Here is a 21,253-nt window from a genome sequence, read left to right as displayed (position 1 = left end):
TTTTGGAATTTGCAATCATGTTTTCCAAATTGCTATTGTGTTTTCTCTCTTGCTGTTGTGTTTTCTGATTTGCTGTGATTTGCACCCGTCAGCCACCGCGGTTTACACTCAAAATTGCATTGTTCATAGCACGGTTGACAAGCACCTCCAAAAGGGTCTTGCTGTTTAGCTAAGGCTAAAGCGATAGCTTCCTCTGTGCTACCATAAGCAGCTGTAGTGCCATGAGCATCCTGTTGTTTTCGCATTACTGCTGGTGTTTTGGTCAGCAAGCCGAACAGTTTCCTGTTGCTTCACATCTTTTGTCATTCATATGACCAAATAAACTACTGCTGTAAATCTCTTAAGTCAAATACTACATATATACATACAACATTCATACAAATCAGTGACCATTGTGCTTGCAAGTCACGTGACCAAGCGCATTTGGCTTTTTCTGTTGTTCAGGTATTACTCTGGACAGACGTCTTTACTAGAAACCATCTAGAAACACACCTCATCATTTTTAAAATTTAGACAGCTTAATGTACACGCACTGCCATGAATGTCCTCAAAAGAGACTGTAAAAAATGTTTGCTGCTCTTCCCATGTGTAAGATTCATAACAGTAGTACAAAGATGCACAACAAATGCACAAAGACACAAAATAAAAGGATAGGAGGTCAGGGGAGCAGGATGCAGTATTGACAGTTAGAATTGTAAAGCCTGACTTGAGCTTGCTCCAATCTGGGGGAAAAAAGAGCATCAAAGATCTTCACTCCTCTGATTAAACTTATGAAGCATACTCATGCCTCTAAAGTAGGAGTAAATCAATTGATCTGCTGGCCATGGAGCCAGATAACATACTGTATCATATTTGGAAAGAGGATGACGTCAGTCAGTCACAACAGAGAAGAAAGAGCTACAGAAACAAAGCACTTTCATCTAATTATTTATTGATGTATGAACATCTGATGGAACCAACAGGTATTGCCATCATTCAAACTGCAGTCGTTAACACATCAAACATACAGAACAGGTGTATCATCAACAAGTTCACGATAAAGTTGTATTCACACGGCCACACGGTAACCACCCTGATCACTGCCTACCTGTAGGAGGATTCCCCCAAAAAGCAAAGGGTTTTGAAAAGCGGTCTGAGGCTGCAATGACTCTTTGATAAACGTCATAGCACAGGTTCTTCAGTGAACTTCATAGCATTGGTACAACCAACCCAAAAGTCCACAACAGATTTAACTTCTTTTTTTTTACGCAACACATATACTGACTTTAAAATCTCTGTAAGTACATGTTCAATACAGTTAGGGGGAAGGAATACAGCTCCGTAGTTTGGTGGAAATGTTGTCCCATGTCCAGTTTTTCTTCTGGTTGTCTTTATACAAGGCTAGAGCTGTGTTGTACAGCTACGGGTACTAAGACACCAACATTATCAGCTCCTCCATGTTTGCTTCTGACACACGAGGCTGGCTATTCTGCGATGCCCGCCCCTTTGTGTTTGATTAGCCAATGCCAGGCAGCTACCGCCAGAGGTTTAGCACAGTGAACTCTAAGCGACAGAGCAAAATCTGTGCCTGTTCATGGAAATGACTAAATGACTGAAGGCAGAATGTTACCACGCAGCAGTGTGAAAACCCCTTAACTCAAGTAAAGATCCAGAATATTGTGTCTGTCTGTAGATGGGCTTTTTTGCTGCGCTTTTCCTCTATAGAGGATCTGAACTAACCTGATATGGCGCTTTCAGGGCTGATACTGATACTGATTATAAAAAATCAAGGAAACTGAAAAATGATATTTGGGACCGCAATTCGTTTGCAGTAAAAATGAAAATTTGTGTTAAAATTTCCAACAATCAGTGATGGAATTAAGTACAATTTACTCAAGTACTTTACTTGAGTATTCCCATTTTCTGCTACTTTATACTTCCTCTAAACTACATTTATTTGATACATTCCTTTGCAGATTCAAATTAATCACTGTATATAGGCTATTAATTGTGACGTGTTATCAATCAGATATCGTTGTAGGTAGGACATTGTCTGAGAGGATGTTGCATCTGAGCCAATGTAGCATTTTAAAACTGGTTTATTTTAACTGCAATCTGACATAAAAATCACCGATACCGCCAATTGGAAAATGCTGAATATCGGCCCCTGATAATGGGCCAGGGCCAATAATTGGTCTGCTCCTAATTTGATCCCATTCACTGCTCATGAAGATCATTCACTCTGTGATTAGAACCAGAAGTCATCTTTTATCCAAGGTAACATGAAGCTCAACCTAGAGCTGCCAATGAGTATGTAGAATTTCATTTGTTTAATCTGTATACAAACAAAATTTTGTGATTATACAGATAGTGTGTCTGTCCACTCAGCACTTCTGAGCAATGTCTTCGGCCACAGCACATGTTGTCAGATAGGCTACTGTAAATAAGCAACACATTCTCACTCCCAACTTGTCAAATACAGCAGCTTGGTCAGTGGCCTTAAGCTACATAGCAACTATGACGTTACACCTACCCCTACCCTATAACCGTACCTACAGGGTCAAACTTAGAAGTGTAGGTCCACTGACTAGGCTGTGTTACACGCATTGGGAGTGAGAATGACTGCAGTGGGCACATGTTTTGATTTATTCATCACACCAAAACAATGATAACAAGATGTCAAAAAGCTGTGCCCTGCCACTTTTTGAAACAGTTAAAACATGAAACACCCCCACAACCACAACGTATTGCTTTTACATTATTCTGTACAGTTTAAACAAATAAGGAACAGTGTGTTAATTGGTGAGCTTTATAGGTTAACTCCCCTGCTTCCCATTTTTAAACTAAGAAATACAAATTGCCTAATCTGTCTGAAAGAAAGCAAAAAAGTGTATTTCCTTAAATGGTGAGCTATTAAGAAACATGAAGTCTGATCTCTGAGTATTACATTTGAGGTGTATAACCAGGATATATTGTCATATTTAACATAACAAAGCACTGTTACACATATAGTTTATCCCTTTAACATTCTGCCTGCATTAAAACTAATGGATTATGTGTGATTTGTGTGACCTGGAAGTTATTTATTATTCCTTCATTGACTCACACAGTAGGTCTGGCTCATAAACTGCTCTGTTTACCACAGTTGCAGTTGTAGCTTTGCAGGTAAACACACTGGTTCCATAGGCCATTCTCACGGGGACAGCCTTCCATTCCGAAACACCTCCATTGCGAAACCCCTCCATTCCGAAACACCCCCACTCCGAAACACCGCTGTTCCGAATCCGACTTTCAAGTTCCAATTACTTCCCAATAGGGTTAGGGTTAGGGTCAGGGGTTCCCCAATAGCCTTTTCGGAATAGCAGGGTCTTTAGAAAAAATGGGAAACCCCGCCATTACGAAGAATAGAAGTCTATTTTCGGAACAGCGGGGTTTCGGAAAGGCGGGGTGTAACCCATTCTCGCAGCCTTCTGCTGCTCCTCTCAGTGTCACTCATCCTTCGGAGCCACTCTTCGCTGCAACTGCAGTGTCTCTGGACTCGTTAGGTCGAGTGGTCAGGTGGCGCAGTGACCCAGAGAGGAGCAGCAGACGACCATAGTATATAACATCTGGGTCACACAAATTGGACAAATTAAATATCAATATCAATTTGACCCATGCCACATTTTTTTAACTCCCTATTTTTGATCCGAGCATAAAATCAAAAGTACAAAATCAAAGCGTTATGTTTTTTGGGGGGTTTTTTTGGATCATATTCATAAACAGTTAATTAAATATTTTTTCATTTTCTGATTTTGAATTCTTAATTGAATTACAGATTATGATACCCAGACCCATTTACAGTGAATTTGGACATAATGTTTTCAATGATCAATAAATCTGTTAGACTTTCAGACTGCTGTGTATTTAGGCAGACAGCAGGATTTTCAAGTTGTATGCTGCTTTTAAAGGTTAATCTTCAATGAAAAATGACAGTGAAAGTCTTCATAAACAACTTTAGAGGTGCATGGTAGAATTAAAGGCTGATATTATTAACATCTATTTCTGTAATCTAGAATCTGAACTCTTCATTCCATCGTTTTCACTGCCTCATCAGCCTCCAGCTCAGCCTCCTCCTGTTTCTCCTCCTCTGCAGCAAGATCTGAGTATAAGCAGGAGGTCTTTCCATCTTTCCACATGACCATTATGTTTCCTGCTTTAAGCTCACTCACCTCCCCATTGGAAGGGGAGGACTTGTTTCCCTGCAACTGACAGTCAAGTGATGGTGATTGTTTGCCGCTGCTGTTGTCTCTGAGCGACAGCAGCTCCTCACCTTCACTCTTCTGAGCTAGAGCAGCAGCTGCCTTGTACTTTGCAATCTCTTTTCTGTTCCTGTAAGGGAAATGACAGAAAACGATGTCACTCAGCAGCCATTAAAATATCAATATTATACATTTTACCATAAGTGTTGCTATGACAATGTCATTGCATAATTTAAGGTCATACTTGTTGGCCATGGCTCCCATTCCCAACAGCAGAAAGCCTACAAGTAGGCAGACAAAGGCCAGTCCCAGCAACACAAAGTTCCATGTTGTCGCTGCAACAGGAAGAAGACAACATTATGTACATATGTAGTTGTATGTAGTTTATGCTTTTCAATGCAGCCAGGACTGCACAGATTTGTACATTGGGGAGACAAAACAACCTCTCCATAAATGAACGGCACAACACAGGAGGGCCAACTCCTCAGGTCAAGACTCTGCTGTCCACTTACATCTGAAGGAGAAAAATCATTCCTTTGAGGACAACAATGTAAACATCTTGGCCAGAGAAGACAGATGGTTTGAAAGAGGAGGAAAGGAATCCATCAATGTCAAACTGGAATGACCGTCTTTGAACAGAGGAGGTGGCCTAAGACATTACTTATTACCCACTTACAATGCTGTACTGAGCTCTCTCCCCAGACAGCTTAACAACCATTCACACCTGGGCTCACCTAGCCTTGGCAACCCCCATGAAGGCCGGTCTGACCGACGACCCACAAGTGGCCCTAACGACTCTGAAACTCAGAGCTCACATGTGTCCTTAACGACTCTGTAAGAACACACGCACACAGAGTTTAAAAGCCAGCCTACTCCTCTCTAGTTAGAACTGAAGATGCCTCTTGGATGAGAGGTGAAACGTCTTCAAGAAACTGAAACAAGTCCAGTTGCCTCCGATACAGCACCTAGATTTACCATGACCTGGATGACTGAGAACCTTCATCAACATTATGTACATATGATGATCTTATAGAATATGATGCCAGCTCAACAATAAAGGAGTTAAAATGAGCTCAACCTTAAACACCTGCAGCAATAAAATGGCACATAATCATTAATGCAGCAGTATTTTTAATTCACTTTTAATGAGTAATAATACATACTTTTACTTAAGTAATGTTATGTTAGTTAGCTTTCTTTCATATGGTCAGAGCATTTGATTTATTTGTTGTTGTTCGGATGTTAAGAGATTTTCAACAAATATAACAAAAATAATAATTGGATTAAAGATGTTAGATAGACAGAAGCCCCAAATTATTGATTGCTGACCTGATTGAGGAGTGTAAGGAAGGTGGATGGAGCGTGAGGCTCTACCCAGTTTAGGTGGGTACCAGAGGATCTGTGGGAGAATCAACAGCGTGTCTGCGCAAGGACCTGGGGCCACAGCGAGCGAGGCAGCACAAGGCCACCTGGGAGGTGGAGAAGGCAAGCTTCTGGCTATGGCTGAAAAGGCGGAACAAAACTTTGGGAGCGAGCAACTCCTGAAGAACACTAGCTGCAAGGAATGTCAGGGAGATGTCTCTATTTACTGCCCCACCACCACGAGATTTTCTGGAATAAGTGGCGAAACATCAATGATGTCTCTGCAGCTAGCGAAGTGGGCACCGGCGGAAGTTCAGCAAGCCTCAGGCTCAGCAGGAAGAAGACCTACCTGTACAGACTAACTGCATCTCTGGAGACAGTGACTCCTGTGGATAGGGCAGCTGGCATCCAGGGAAGACTGGAGGACAACCAGGAAAGACATCACTGACCTACCCACATCACATGGGGTCGGGTGCAATGTGTGAAAGGCGAGGGGGGGGACCTGAGCGTACTGACCGCTGGCTTAGCCTACTAGCCCTTGGTACATTGAATGTCAACTCTCTGGTAGGGAAGGAGCTGGAGCTTGTGCGGGAGGTAGAGAGGTACCAACTAGATATAGTTGGGCTCACGTCCACACACAGTACCGGTTCTGGAACCAAACTGTGGGGGGTACTGTGGGAGAATGGGGTACTGGGCCCCTTTGCCATTGGCTAACCAAAGTGAGAGCTATGTCCACATATTCAGCACTAAGTCAAGCACGTTTCTATTTGGTGTTGGACTCAGCCAGGGTTGTCCCTTGTCTCCGATCGTGTCTGTGATATTCATGGGCCAGAACTCAAGGTGCACCTTCTTTGGTCCGTGACCTCCAGCTGGTACTGGGGCAGTTTGCAGCCAAGTGTGAAGTGGTCGGGATGTGGGTCAGCATCTCTAAGTCTGAGGCCGTGGTTCTCTGCCAGAAAAAAATATGGATTTCCCCCTCCAGTTGTGGCATGAGCTCCTTGCCCCAAGCAAAGGAGTTTAAGTATCTCGGGGTCTTGTTCAAAATGGAGTGTGAGATGGACAGGCAGTTTGGTTTGGCGTCAGCAGTACTGCAGGTGCTGCGCTGGACCATCGTGTTGAAGTGGGAGCTGAGCCAGAAGGCAAAGCTCTTGATTTACCAGCACATCTCAGTTCTGACCCTCATGGTCATGAGCTGTGGGTAGTCACCGAAAGAACAAATTAGTTCAGCTTAACGATAGAGTGAGGAGTTCAGACATCAACGGGGAGCTCAGAGTAGAGCTGCTGCGTCCTTCAGTTTGTGCATCAGTTGGGATGCTTCCTGGGTGCCTCCCCTTGGAGCGTTGCTGGGAACAAGAATGTCTGGAATACCCTTCTAAGCGTGCTGCCTCTGTGACCCGACCCCAGATAAGTGGAAGAAAATGGATGAATAGATAGATGCCCTGGTGATTCAAGCTCCCAGCCGGTCTGGGCTGAGTCAGCTAGCTGCATGGCTAACTGACCAAACTAAGCTGGCTATCTAACGGCAGCTACAGTTAACAGAAGTTAGCAGTTACTTAAGCACCCAGTTTTTCCTAACCATAAGGAAAATCCTCAATTCACAGACATGAAGCAGAGTAGTCAGAGGATATCAGAGAGAAAACAGGGAAACAAAATCTCCATCAAATATGATCCAGCTTCACTAATTGGTGGTGAGTGACATAAAGCCATTAAAGCTTCTCAGGGGAGATTGTACCCATTCACCAAGTTCCATAGTGCAAGAACAAGCATTTGGGGTGCAGAGTGGGAATGACAGAGGCACCATTTTCCTGATAACAAGTCAATGTACCATAACCAAAAACAGTTACATAATGGTGCTTCCAGAACGTACACATCCAAAGAAGAGGATCCATTTCAGAGACTTCTGAGTGGCCTATCTAATGATTTGACACTTTGCTCAGCCTCAACAGGTCTGAAATGGATCTTGAGGCTGAAACAACTGAGTGATCAGTGAAACCTTAAAATCCTTCCTATCGTATTGGTGGCAACAGCCATTATATGGTCTTTATTATTTCTATGGTTTTATAGCACTAGCTGAGATCTTACTGGGGCTGCAGCATTTGGAACAGTCTGGAGTGATAAGAGTAGTGTCTGAGACACTACATTTTCATTTGGATGAAGTATTTAAGGAACAGCAGCACTTACAGTCCTCTGTGCGATAGAACCATCTTAGGTACTCTCTCTGTTCCTCCGTCATGGCCCCCAGCTCACCTGTCTTCTCCTCTGCAGCCTCAAATTCCTCTGGATCACCAGATGCCCTCTTACATCCTGGAGGGAGAACAAACACACACATAAAACACATGTTGTCCAAAGCAGTTTTGGTAAGAGCTTGAAAAGCCTGAAGAGTCGCTAAGTACTTGATCACCCTAGACTAGAACCCAATATCTTTTTAGCTGTTGTAGGTGAGGTGACCTACATTGTGAGTGAATGATGGACACTTCTCATATTTTGATGGAACAAAATGATATGGGACAAACAGGATCATATTGGTTATTTAAAATTATGATGCTTCTACAGTGCCACCTATTTGCCGATGGCACCACCCTACACTCAATATCTACACCTCATATCCACCAACTGTGGTTGTAATTACACGTGTTCAGGAGAAATGACATATTTTATAAGTTGCTGTAAGTTGTATCGATTAAAAGATATGTGATATGTATCAATGTTGTGTTATATGATTACGTAAAAGGTCAGAGTACTCTTTCAACCATGGTCTGCCTTCATGTAAATACTCAGTTCAGTGTGGAAACTTTTAATGTTAATGAAAGGAATATGGAATACAGAAATCAAATTTAACTTAAGCGATGCCTTGGTGGCTAACATGGTAGAGTGTGTGCACCATGAACTAAAGCAGTCCTTTTTGCACTGGCCCATGTTCTATTGAGGTTGGCTCTTTACTACATGTCAATCCCTTCTCTCTCCCCAGTTTCCTATTATTCTTCAGCTATCTATCTATCTATCTATCTATCTATCTATCTATCTATCTATCTATCTATCTATCTATCTATCTATCTGTCTGTCTGTCTGTCTGTCTGTCTGTATGTATAAGTTCAGTTCCTGCCTGTTAAGCTCACCTAGCTTGTTTAAAGAACAGCATTTCTGTTTCTGTAATCCTAAATGACTTACTGAGTTTTTCTTGGCAGATGTCACCCACATCCAGAGATCTCCACTTTGAGCTTTTGCTGTCATGTGCGAGAATCAAACGCCGGCCATCTACTGACAACAGCATTGATGTGTTCTTGCTGATCAGTCTGTCCCGATCACAGTCCCATACCAACTCTACAGCATCCACCTCTGGACCTTGGCAGGACTGGGTCTGGAGAGGCTCTCTCTGCACGGCCAATAAACATCTGGATGAAGCAACACACATCAGCATGCCCTGATCAATCCAGGTCCACTGCTGAGATTCTGAGTCCACGTTACACTTCTTCAGCAGGACTTCTCCTATAGCTGAGTCCTCCAAACACAGGCTGCTCTTGGTGTTGTGGATCATGAACGCCCTCACCCCTGCAGTTGTTGTGAGAGTAACAGGTTTTGATTAATTGATGCTAATATATAAATCAGTTGTAAATGTCTGAATGAAGCATTAACTTACCTAACAGGAGGGAAGACAATAACATCCAGACACGAAACATATCTATAGAAGATGAGGCATTGTTATTTGAAATCACAGCTATTTCACCGTTTCATTAAAAGCAGTGACCTGAGGGTGTTATGGTTGTAGTTGTGGTTTTGTTATTTTTCATTTCCTCCCTTTGTGTGATTTCCCACCCTTTTTCTGTCTTCATCTGTGCCCTGTCAGCCTTGTGTATAAAGTCTTGTGTTTGGGTCCCATTCTGTGCGCCCTGACTATACCACCTGATTAAGACATGAACCCAGCAGACACCAGCGATCAGATGGAGGAGTGGTTTTCTGTTTAAAGAATTTGTACAGACATTTCAAAGAAGGTAATGGCCATTGCCAGCTACCAGCCTGAGCCTCAGCCCCATGTTACCAGCTACCAGCCCAAGCCTCAGCCTCCAGCCAAACCTGCTGCAAACCAGCCTGCGCTTCCTTCTGTAAGGCTCTGTTTTATCAGACACCAGACTCCTGTCAGCTCCAGTATCTGCTAGCCACCAGCCTGCTAGTCTCCCGTCAGCTCCAGAGTCTGCTAGACACCAGCATGCTAGCCTCCTGTCAGCTCCAGCTCTAGTATCTGCTAGCCACCAGTCTGCTAGTTTCCCGTCAGCTCCAGAGTCTACTAGCCACCAGTCTGTTGGCTTCCCATCATCTCCAGCTCCAGTGTATGTTAGTCAGCTAGGAGGTCCCACGGCCTAGTGTCCCAGAACCAAGCCATCCCAGCACGCCCAGAGCAAAGTCTGCCCAGTGCGTAATCTGTGCCAGATCCTGCCAGAATAGGACCATCCTGCCAGAACAGGATCTGAGACTTCCCAGATTGGAACTAAGCACCTCCTCTGACACTTTCAAATACTCAAATACATTTTGGTTAATATATAATTATTATAATATAATTTATTCTGTCCTTCCTTTATTCCCCACTGAAGTTTCTCAAAAATTGCTGTCTTGCCTATTTTGTAGGCATTTTAAATCTGATTTTAAAAAGAGATAGAGGAAGCAGTCTTGTCATGCAGTGAGGCAAAAAGCATAATTAAAGCTGTGAGTTTTGTGCACTAAATGTGAGCTAAGCTGGCATGTGGTTTAATGCTTTTTAGTGTCATAGTGTCATACATATTTTGGCCAGGAATCGAGGTGATCGTTCAGATGGACAGACAGACTGAACATTTGATTGATTTGATTTGAACATGTCATTTAGTTTGGTTTCATAGCCTTCTGCTTTTTTTAGTTTTATCTTTCAACACTAATTCCCCAATTCGACAGCATAGGAGGAAGAAAGAACGAGAGAAAGAGACGGAAATGTGCTGAGAAGGAAAGCATCAAAAGGAGAAAAGCTAGGAAGGAAAGTGGTGCCAAAATCTGTAAAATTAGAGATGTTTTTGCTTGCAAGGCACATGGTTGGTGTTTAAAAAAGAAAAAATCACAGGAGGGCCGCCCTCAGCATGTCATATCACAACTACATTTGCCGAGTTGATTATATGTTATAAAAACATAATCCTGCTGTGGGAAGCATAAGATGGAAATAATATGGGAAATAAAGACCTGTGCAGCCTATTTTTTTCTATCACGTGGAAGAGCTCTGAAAGAAATGCCAGGTGCAAAACAAACACTCCAAAATGACAGAATAAAGATATAAATGAATATTTATTGCCTTAATTATTATTAATTAATAATTATAAGTCCAATTGACTAACTCTTGACACTGGAGACACGTGGCTGTAATCTTAAAAATAATATAACAGAAACACAGTAAGTGGTTGTGAATGGAGTGAATGTGGAGAATGGCGTGGACTGATGTTAGATTCCTGGCCTGGATTATTATCCCAGTTTGCCCCTTCAATACAGAATTGATTTTAAACTTATACTAATTACTTTTTAAAGCTCTACATGGCCTTGCTCCTGTCTATATCATAGTTGTACAAATCTAGATTTACTAGATTACCTATGACCCAAGCCACTGCCTTCGATCCTCAAGCAAGAACCTTCCCTACTGTCCCCTCAGCCTGCCTCGCAACAAAAGGAAACTGGGCATTTTCTGCTAGAGCTCCACAACTTTGGAACTCTGTGCCTGAAGAACAAAGTCGATATCCTTCTTTTAAATCTCGCCTCAAATATTACATTTTGAAGGAAGTTTTTTTTTTTAATAGTAAATCAGTTCTGGGTCTGGGTTCTATCCCCTTTATGTCTTTGTCTTAATGTTATTTTACGTTGTTATATTATACACTCATTTATTTATGGTGTGTTGTTTTTATCTTGATTGTTTGAGTCGTTTTTTTGTTTGTTTTTATATTGGCTGTGTGTATGGTTTATATTTTTCATCTGCAAAGTACTTTATGGTTATGTTTGAAAAGTGCTATCAAGTTGCAACCTCCGGGGCTAATCGTGGGACATACTGCCTGTTTGTTTAGTCCATAGTGGCTGCATTGCTCAGCTGCTGCTGCTTACTCGCACAGACAGCATTGTTGCAGCAGCATGGCTCCTGCCTGCCCTCTAGTTTTACATGAGGTTTGCCTTTGATAATTATAAATAAAAATGATAACATGATTTTCCTTTATCGCCATTGAAGGGAGCAAGAAAGACGGAGGGAGAAAGAGAAGGAGGACGGGAGAGAAGGAAAAAGAGGGGAAAAAAACCTGTTCACCTGTTGTGTGTATTCTCTTAATGTCTGTGACATATTCTGCGGATACATACATTACAACTGTAGTGAAACACTGGTATGATGTTGATATGACTGTCTACAGGTTGATTTGCAGAGAACCATGTGCAGGTCATGGTAAAAATAGGCAAGACTCCAAATCTCAGGATCCGGCTGCAGCCTCGCTTGACACATGTAGGAGCCGTGCTACTCACGGTGGCAATGTGTCTGCTCTGACCTGGTTATATGGACACCAAAACTATAAGGCCAACTGTAGCTACACCTACGCTCCACCATTTCTGATTATAATTGGGAGTTAGGCGGAGTCAAGTACTGCCAACATGGCAACAGGCGGTACACATATTTTGAGCTTCATTTTAGGTATTCAGAAACCTATGGATGATGTGCGGTGGCTCTGTTCACAATTTTATAAATTCAATGAGTGCAATACAAATAAAGTTAAAATTATTACTATTTCATTGGGCTATACTTTACAAACCACTGTAGGACAGACCAGTGACACGCTATCCTAAAAAATGGCTTTTATCCAATGGCTGTGAAGAGAAAAAAGGAAAGGGGATGTATTATATGTTGTGTCATGTCAATCAAACTGCACAAACATGGGTAAAAAGAACAGGTTTAACCTGTCACCGTTGTTGCTGCTACGCCCAGCAGGATGCAGTTGAAATATGATGTGAAAATTTGAAGTCAATCGGGTTAAAGCTGAAGAATATTTATTAAAATACAACATGTGCAAATTCCATAAAATGAGCAGAACAATTCAAAATGGCTGACTTCCTGTTCGGTTGAGGTAGTGGCATCAAGATACTTTTTTTAAGGTTTGGGTGCGAAACAAATGTGTACCACATTTCATGCATGTATGTCAGACTAGCTGTTGTGGCTGCTGTAAGAAGTAAAGAAAAATGTAATTTCCAGTTGCCACTAGGTGCCGCTCTGACTGTATTTGAATATTGGCAGGTAAATGTGTGCAGGCCATCCAACATGTGATGTTTGGGGCAGATTTGACCATGTACAGTGGAGTTGCAGCAATTATAAAATATGTTATTTCCTACTGCCACTAGGGGCTGCTATGATTATAACTCAATATTTGCATATAACTGTGTTCAGAGCAGGACTCTCACCAAATGTCTGAAGTTCAGATTCGACCATGTACAGTGGCTTTACAGCAACTTCCTGTTTTAAAGGCAAATCATCAAAAAGCGGCATACTGCCACGGCCACGTCCTTCAAGGAAAGTTGAAGCTTTTGATTACTTTTGATCTGAAAGCTGTTTAAATTGGCCTGACAAATGTTGAAGTCGATCGGGTTGGAGCTGTAGGAGGAGTTTGTTAAAGTAAAATGTGGAAAAACACCAAAAATGAGCAAGAAAGGATTTTCTGACCAAATTTGAGGTGGACCTGCTGGCAGGAGTACATTATAGTAAAACATGCTTTTTCCTGTTGCCACTAGGTGGTGCTATGACTGTAAGCGTAATTTAGTTTTTAATGTGTTCAGGCCAGGACCCTTATTAAACTTGTAAAATTTGGTGCACCCATGTATAGTGGAGTTAAATCATTTGGACTCAAGAGAGGTAAGTGCAAAATTTCTCTGAAAACAGGATACAGTAAAGTGACAAACTGTAAGTGGCAGCTATAGGAAGCACTAGTGCACAAATCAAAAAGTAAGTGCAATTTTGGCATGTAACATGCATCTATCTGATACAATCTGAATGCAGAATTAGCTCTTAAATACTTTGAACAGGGCAAAGCTGCCACTAACACTGAAAACAGAATAAATATCACATTATCTCCTTCTCACTCATTTTTTTTCTCTTTTTAGCTTTTCTCCCCTACACTGTAAGGTCGTAAGTCCTTAGCAATAATACAGGCTATAGATGCCTTGATTACTTTAGACCCCGCTCAGTTGTGGCTAAGGTGTGGCTGGAAAAAATGTAAAAAAAAATTTGCTAGTGCTAGCTTTACTAGCATCCTCGTCATCTGCACAGGTTTCACCATGCCGTCTCACCAGGTGAATGCTACCACTGTACTTAAACTCTGTTCAACAGAGCTTACAAACTGCCTGCTTTTTGTCCAACTTTCCATCATCTTTATAAATCCAAATCTCTTCAAAACTTTCGATTTAAGATTTGATGGTGCACTGTAAATCTTGCCAGCATTGTCAGACATTTTGCTGTTGTTTTTTACCTGGCTGTTCTAATGTTATTGTGACACGTCTTGCGAGAGTCTGGCACTGACTTTTGAACTTTTACGAGAGTTTGAAGATGCTGTGAGGAAGTAGCAGCATAGCAGCTTCACTATTCTACAATAACATTTTTAAAAATCCTTCTACAAAATGTTAACATAATCAACTCCATAACGTATTTTCATTGGATTTGCTTAGTTCTCAATTATAACTAAAACCTAATCAAGTGAGACATCTCACCAAAAACAAAGTTCACAAATCAAAAATGTAGACCTTGATTACATTTCCTAGAAAAGCCCCTGTTTTTATATCTTATGAAAGTTTGTTGTGTGGTTCTGTTAGTATGTGGAATAATAGAGATCACTGATTGGTGGGTAGCTGATGGGGGCTTTGGGCAGGGCTCTGGCAGACAGGACTCTCCTGCTCCTTTCATCAAATAAACTAGAGTTTGGCAAATGATGTAATAATTTAATTTATGTATGTCAATATACAACTAATAAATGCACGAGTGAATACAGCGACAGACAATTATTAGCAGAATATAGAACAGCTAAGCAGTGAATGATGGTGATGATAGTATTAATTTGTGGAAACACAGGAGACCACTAAGCGGATGAAAACTTTACCATTAACCGGCGAAATTAGCTCAGGGCAAGGTTCAGCAGCTGAAAGCTTGTTAGGAAGCACAAAGAAAATACTTGAAGCCATTCAATTTGGTCCCTATACTAATCCTTCTTCTGACCGGTCACTTCTAATTATTCTTGTGGTATAGTATTACCCTCAGTATCACAGGAAATGTTGCCTAAAGGTTCATTTGGAGGTTCAGAAGGCCAGGAAAGTTGCTCTGGAGGGGGAGAAGAAGCAGTTCCATTTCATGTACTGGCTGCATTAAAACGCACAATGTCATTTTTGCTGCTCGGGTCTTTCAGTCAAAACAAAACAAAAGATGGTGGCCTTGTGTTGTGTGGTGAGGGACGGCAGAGCGGGGGGCAGAACCTCTGCTTAGCTGGTCAGAGCCAGCCAGCTCTAGAGTCAGGTGCACAGCTGAATTCTGCTCATGTCCAGAACAGACAGATGGAGAGCTCAGAGATTACTTTTCAGCCTTTAGAAACTTCACAGTTTCTGGTAATTGCTGAGTTGAGTGAGAGACTAACCTAAATTGAAACACACAGACCTACACACAGACACACCCTCAATGCATGCCATTGCTACTATTATGGCTAATGGCTGATGTACAGTAATCTGGCTGTTTGGGTGTAATGCCAAGCATGCTGGTGCTGAACAAATCATTAAACTACCACCATTGCTGATAGAAATCTAATGTATTTCAGGCAAACACTTTCACAGATGTCATGTATTGAAGTTTTATTCACATTACGCTTAGTCTTGTTGGCTGACTTTCCTCATCATTCCCTGACTATCTTGGAAGTTACAGCATCAGGCGACCAAATGAACTGTACCATTACTCCAGTTTCTGTGAGTGTGTCATCACCAAAATCTGTGCATGCCCATTGTTTTTGGGTATAATGACCATGCGCCTAAACAAAACAACAACAGTAGACTGCTCATTTGTTTACATCCAGGAAGCACTGCTAGGTGTAAATACAAGTTCATAACTGAATTTAGTGGTTTTGATCATTTTATTTAAATAGAAAAAGCTCACTAAACATGCAGTTCTACAGTGTTTGACTTATCGTTGACGTAGGCTTTATGCCAACTACAGGCCTGGCATGCTTTTATGTCCATGACCAGAGAGATATTTTGTAAAATGAAGGTTGGGTGAATAAATGTTTTGTTTGTTTGTTTGTTTTAAACAGATGGAACATGTATCTGTATATCTGTATCTATATCTGTAAAAATATCCATATATACAAGGCTTTAGAGTCAGCAATTATTCCACCCTGCACTTTTTTAACTGTGGGAGCCACAGCAACCAGAGGAAACCCATCCAAACCAAATGTTAAATAGGCATTTCTCATCCTTTTGACTACTCAAAGCACTTTACAATACAAGTCAGTATTTACACATTCACACACTGGTGGCAGAGGCCACCTGCTCATCAGGAGCAATGCAATAACCATTAATGAACACATGTAGGCAAGTATGTGGAGAACTGCCAAACCTGCTTTTTACTTCAATAATTGAAATTGAATGCTCATTTCGATCGATTCTCAGAATTGAAATTGTGACATCCCTAGTACATATTATAGCTTACCGCATCATACCAGCACAGGTTGTAACGAAATGCCAACGAAACCCAAAACGACGTAACGTATTTCTAGTGAGGACGGGCTGTACTGTTCTGGCACACTGTTGGTACTAAAAGTTACAATGTAAACTGGGCAGAATGACATAGTATGTTACAGACCCAATTATAGTGTTTTTAATTTTGAATGTTTGCAGATTTCATGACCCCTCAGGTAATGAGCACAGGGTTAACGAACTGAAAAAGCAACAACTTTACCCTCCACAGGAATGACCTTAACAAAAAGTACAAAACACATACATCAAACAAGTATTAGTAATTTTTGGTAATTAAACATTAGTAATTTTAATTCTCACATTGCTTTGTCAATGTGTGTATTATCATTTATGTTTTTCCATAAAATTATAGCTATATGCAGAGTTATTTGTACTTGTACTCACTTGTATGATGTTCTTTCTCTGGCTGAGACGAGAAGGAAGGGAAGTCTGAGTACAGCAGAGAAAAAAATTGAAAAAAACAAAAAGCTTTCCAAAGGTCATGGGGAGGAGCCAGTAGATAATTTCATTACTCTGCTCTTACTCTCACAGAGAGTATACTGGATATGACATTATGTGTTGATTTATTGTGGAAAGGGTTGTAAAGCTGTGTAGTTTTCCAATGTTAGTTGATCAGACTTTTCATGTGTTTGTACCATATACATGTGATATCAAAGACTCACTTTAACAATGGAACTACGGAGCCTTTAAAACAAAGTTCAGACAGTTAAATTTAAGGTCTTTGACCCTGTTGCTTGGTTACTATTTAGACAACCTTGTCTTTTCTGTTTGTGAGTGTATATGACTCATCGGTTAAAAGGGTTTTATTTTTATAGCATAGAAGTGGAGGGGTGAATAACCTCTGTGTCACTGGAAGAGTGAGGAAGAGATATTTGTATCTACTTGTTTTTGTTGTTTGCATTCAAGTTATTCTAAATATGGGAACGAGGGAATGATACAATAAACAAGTTAAAGCTATTTTTTTTTTAACAGATACCCACAAAGGCTAATAATGTATTTTTCTGTCAACACTAAAGATGTCCAGCTATTAACCAGAACCATAAATGCTCTTAGCTGGAACAGTGGATGCTGTTAATCACAACTGAAAGTGGTCACTATTCCAGCTCCCTCTGCTGGACCATTTGACTTACTGTACTAATAAAGTTTTGCTAATTTGATTACTTCATATTCATTAATTGTGAATGCATCTATAAGCTGTAAAAGATCCAATTTTAAAGAATCCTATGAACACAAAGGTCTTCATTTATCTTTTGAAAATATTTAATTGACAAAGTATAGATAAAGCAATGGGCACGTCTTTCAGTGAGAATAGAGAATTGGAGAAAAAGAAGAGTTTTCCTTTTTGATTAGCTGTTATTTTGCTATATTTCTTTGGAACCTGTACATGGATGATCTGCCAGGTGATATGGTAAACCAATTGTTGATCAGGGAAGAGTGGGTCTATTAACATACATATATTAATTTAGGGGAAATAGTTCATTGTTGTTGGAGCCATTTGTTTATTGTTAGTTTTGGTTGTTATTTATTTTGCTGATAACAAGAAGTATTTTTTGTTTGATTATTCTAGATGTTTGCTTTATTTAGATTCAAGTTTGAAAGCATTTTCTTTTGCTAGTTATTTGTTTAGTCTATTTATTTCCTTCCTTAGCATGTTCAGTTTTGTCCAATTAGAATTTGTTTTGTTTATTTTTATTCAGGAATTTGGGTAACACTGTGGGCACCTGAGGTTATATAGGCAGGATAGGTGTAGGACCATGATGCACCTAGGTGGGCCTTTGGTTTTTACCAGAGCAAGAGAGGCCGCAGGATTCCTTTGATTCTTTGTTTGCTTGCTTGATTTGGAAAAATAAATCACTCAAAACCATAAGAACATTGAATGGACCCACTGAGCAGGCAACATCTGTGGACGTCCAAAAAAGATTGATATCATGTCCATCGGGCCAGGCCATGATCTGGACGTCCACTGACAGCCAGAATTAGTCGATAAATGACGTTGAGAAAAGACGTCCAGTCAGGCCATAATCTAGACATCCACTGACATCCAGAATTAGTTGAGAATAGACGTTCATACTGGCTATGATATGGATGTCCACTGACAGCCAGAATTAGTCGATAAATGACATTGACAAAAGACGTCTGGCCAGCCCATAATCAGCTGATAAAAAATACTGAAAAAAGATCAAAGAAAAAAGATCCCAGTTGGGGTGGAGAGACAGCATGGCTAAGAGACAGTGTATGCATCTTCCCATGGCCATATAAACGTCTATACAACTTCCAGAAAAGACGTATAAAAAACTTTCATTCTGGCTCCCCAGAGGACGTCTTCTTGATGTCCATAAAGGATATCTTTTAGACGTCTTTAATTGACGTCTATACAACGTCCAGAAAAGACGAATAAAAAACTTTCATTCTGGCTCCCCGGAGGTGAGCCACAAGCTCATGGTGCAGCAGTGGCTGTTTGATTTTTATTTTGAAGTTTGATTTAAAGTTTGATTTAAATTATTTGACAAATGGCCACTACAATTGTATTTCAAAGTAACGCATTTGTTCAGTGACAAAATGTACAGAATCCACAAACAATGTTTTTATTGTCAAACATTTATTCACTAATCTACAGACAAAGACATGACAACAACAAAACACAAGCTAAACTACTGTGACAAGACATTAAACAGAGAACAGAGAGGTTTGGGCCAGTTAGATGTAAATAGTGTTCGGTAACGTTACTAACTCGTTCCGTTACAAGATTACTGCCATTAAAAAGTAACTTGTTATGTAACTGCGTTATCTTCTTGGAAAAGTAACACGTTAGAGTACTTTAAAAATTACGTAAAATTACGTAAAATTAGTAAAATTACGGTAAAACCTCTTTGCGACTTGTTACGCATGTCAGTTATATTTTCCTACTTGTACCTTTGAATGTATTGACTTAACTTCATTCTGTAGCCCACAATCGGTAACTCAGCCACCTAATAATAGGAATGACAGCAAAATAAAGAGCTGTAAATGTTATATTCCATCTAACAATCTGACAGTGAACTGTGCAGAGGCATACAGTATTAGGCACAGCTGTTTCGATGAAAACAATACAACACAGGCTCTTATAGCCGAGTATACGATGCTTAAAAATGCAACTAATGAACCCATAAACTATGAGTGCTTACATAGAAACGATTGAAGCACAAATCTTTTTCAAAACACATACCTACATACAAACTATTAAAGTGCATATTTTTCTTTTAAAACAACAACGGAGTTTTAGGGCCATGGCTAGCTACAAGCTTGTTAATTCCCTCTGGGTGACTAAAAAGCCAACTGTTGCTGTTTCGGAGCTGTAGCACCACCGATATCTTTTGCCTCCTCAGTCGGCCTTGCCACCAGTGTTGTGGAGCTGTGTTTAGCCTGCAGATGCTTCTTCAAATTTGAAGTAGAGCTCTTCGCAGCTGCCAAGCACTTATCCTCCAGGCACAAGTTGCATTTCACTATGACATTGTTCTTGTTCTTTTTGCCCAATAATAGGAATATTTCAACAAAGTTAATGCTGTCCTCTCTGCCATCACTCTACATTGAATTAGCTAGCTATGCATGCCCACTGACACAACTGTAGGTTTTCCCTTCAGCTGGTACGCAGCCACCTGCTGAGCTGCAGGAGATCAGAATCAGAATCAGATTCAGCTTTATTGGCCAAGTATGTGAAACACAAACAAGGAATTTGACTTGGTTTTTTCTTCGCACACAATGTACATAGACATGAACATAAACAAACATAACAACATTCAACTAGAAGGAACAAGAACAACAAAGAACAGTGAGTTAAAGGTGTTCAGAAGTCCGGACTATTATAAATATATAAATATATATTTAAGTATATTTATATTATATTATTTACAGTGTGGATATATGTTGTTCAATTATGTACAGGTAGAAATATATATATATATATATATATATATACATATAAAGTGCAATTTGGTCTGTGAATGTAAAGACTATGAGTGGATGGTTTTTGGAGTCAGGGGGGTCACTGACACTGGGTGACTGATCAAGTGTTCATCAGTGCGACGGCCTGGGGGAAGAAACTGTTCTTATGTCTGGTTGTTTTGGCGAACAGTGTTCTGTAGCGCCTGCCGGAGGGGAGAAGTTCGAACAGATTGTGTCCAGGGTGTGATGGGTCTGCAGAGATGTTTCCTGCCCGTTTCCTGACTCTGGATGAGTATAGGGCCTGGATGGTGGGCAGTTTAGCACCAATGATTTTTTCTGCAGACCTTATTGTCCGTGTCAGTCTTTTCCTGTCCTGTTTGGTGGCTGATCCAAACCAGACGGTGATGGAGGTGCAGAGAACAGACTGAACTATTGCTGTGTAGAACTGGATCAGCAGCTCCTGGGGCAGGTTGAACTTCCTGAGCTGACGCAGGAAGTACATCCTCTGCTGGGCCTTTTTGATTATGGAGTCTATGTGGAGAGACCACTTTAGGTCCTGGGAGATGGAAGATCCCAGAAACCTGAAGGTTTCCACAGCAGACACGGAGTTATTTAAAATGGTGATGGGGGACAGTATAGGGGGGCTACTCCTGAAGTCCACTGTCATCTCCACAGTTTTGAGCGTGTTCAGCTCCAAATTGTTCTGACCACACCAGAGGGCCAGCTGTTCCACCTCCCGTCTGTAAGCAGACTCGTCACCGTCACGGATGAGGCCGATGACCGTTGTGTCGTCTGCAAACTTCAGGAGTTTGACAGATGGGTCTCTCGAGGTGCAGTCGTTGGTATACAGGGAGAAGAGCAGTGGGGAGAGCACACATCCCTGGGGGGCGCCTGTGCTGATTGACCGGGTGCTGGATGTGATTTTCCCCAACCTCACCTGCTGAACCTCTCCTGCTGCTCAGGAGATAAACATAACAGGGAAAATGCTTCAGGGA

At 41.0% G+C, this 21,253-nt stretch overlaps 1 protein-coding gene across 1 annotated transcript; it reads right to left on the bottom strand.

Annotated features, from left to right (window-relative positions):
* Positions 1-914: 914 nt before the first annotated feature.
* On the bottom strand, positions 915-16,779 carry LOC140994874 (uncharacterized). Its single transcript, XM_073464700.1, has 6 exons — positions 16,722-16,779; positions 9,220-9,261; positions 8,751-9,131; positions 7,764-7,886; positions 4,465-4,555; positions 915-4,350 (listed from the first exon to the last, which is right to left on the bottom strand). The coding sequence occupies exons 2-6, from the start codon at positions 9,257-9,259 to the stop codon at positions 4,047-4,049; spliced, it is 939 nt and encodes a 312-aa protein (XP_073320801.1). The 5' UTR covers positions 9,260-9,261; positions 16,722-16,779; the 3' UTR covers positions 915-4,046.
* Between the last annotated feature and the right edge of the window lie 4,474 nt (positions 16,780-21,253).

Source organism: Pagrus major, chromosome 4 (genome assembly GCF_040436345.1).
Source record: "Pagrus major chromosome 4, Pma_NU_1.0".
In the NCBI taxonomy this organism is placed as follows: Eukaryota; Metazoa; Chordata; class Actinopteri; order Spariformes; family Sparidae; genus Pagrus; species Pagrus major.
Note: the sequence above shows the minus strand (reverse complement) of the source record. Positions and strands in the feature narration are given on the sequence as shown.

What these genes read in the sequence shown, in the direction of transcription:
- LOC140994874 (XM_073464700.1), bottom strand. Translation starts at nt 9,259, where the DNA reads ATGTTTCGTGTCTGGATGTTATTGTCTTCCCTCCTGTTAG. An exon ending in GTTCTATCGCACAGAGGACT is followed by an intron (nt 4,556 to 7,763) that starts GTAAGTGCTGCT and finishes TTCCTGTTGCAG; the next exon opens with CGACAACATGGAACTTTGTG. An exon ending in ATGGGAGCCATGGCCAACAA is followed by an intron (nt 4,351 to 4,464) that starts GTATGACCTTAA and finishes TTTCCCTTACAG; the next exon opens with GAACAGAAAAGAGATTGCAA.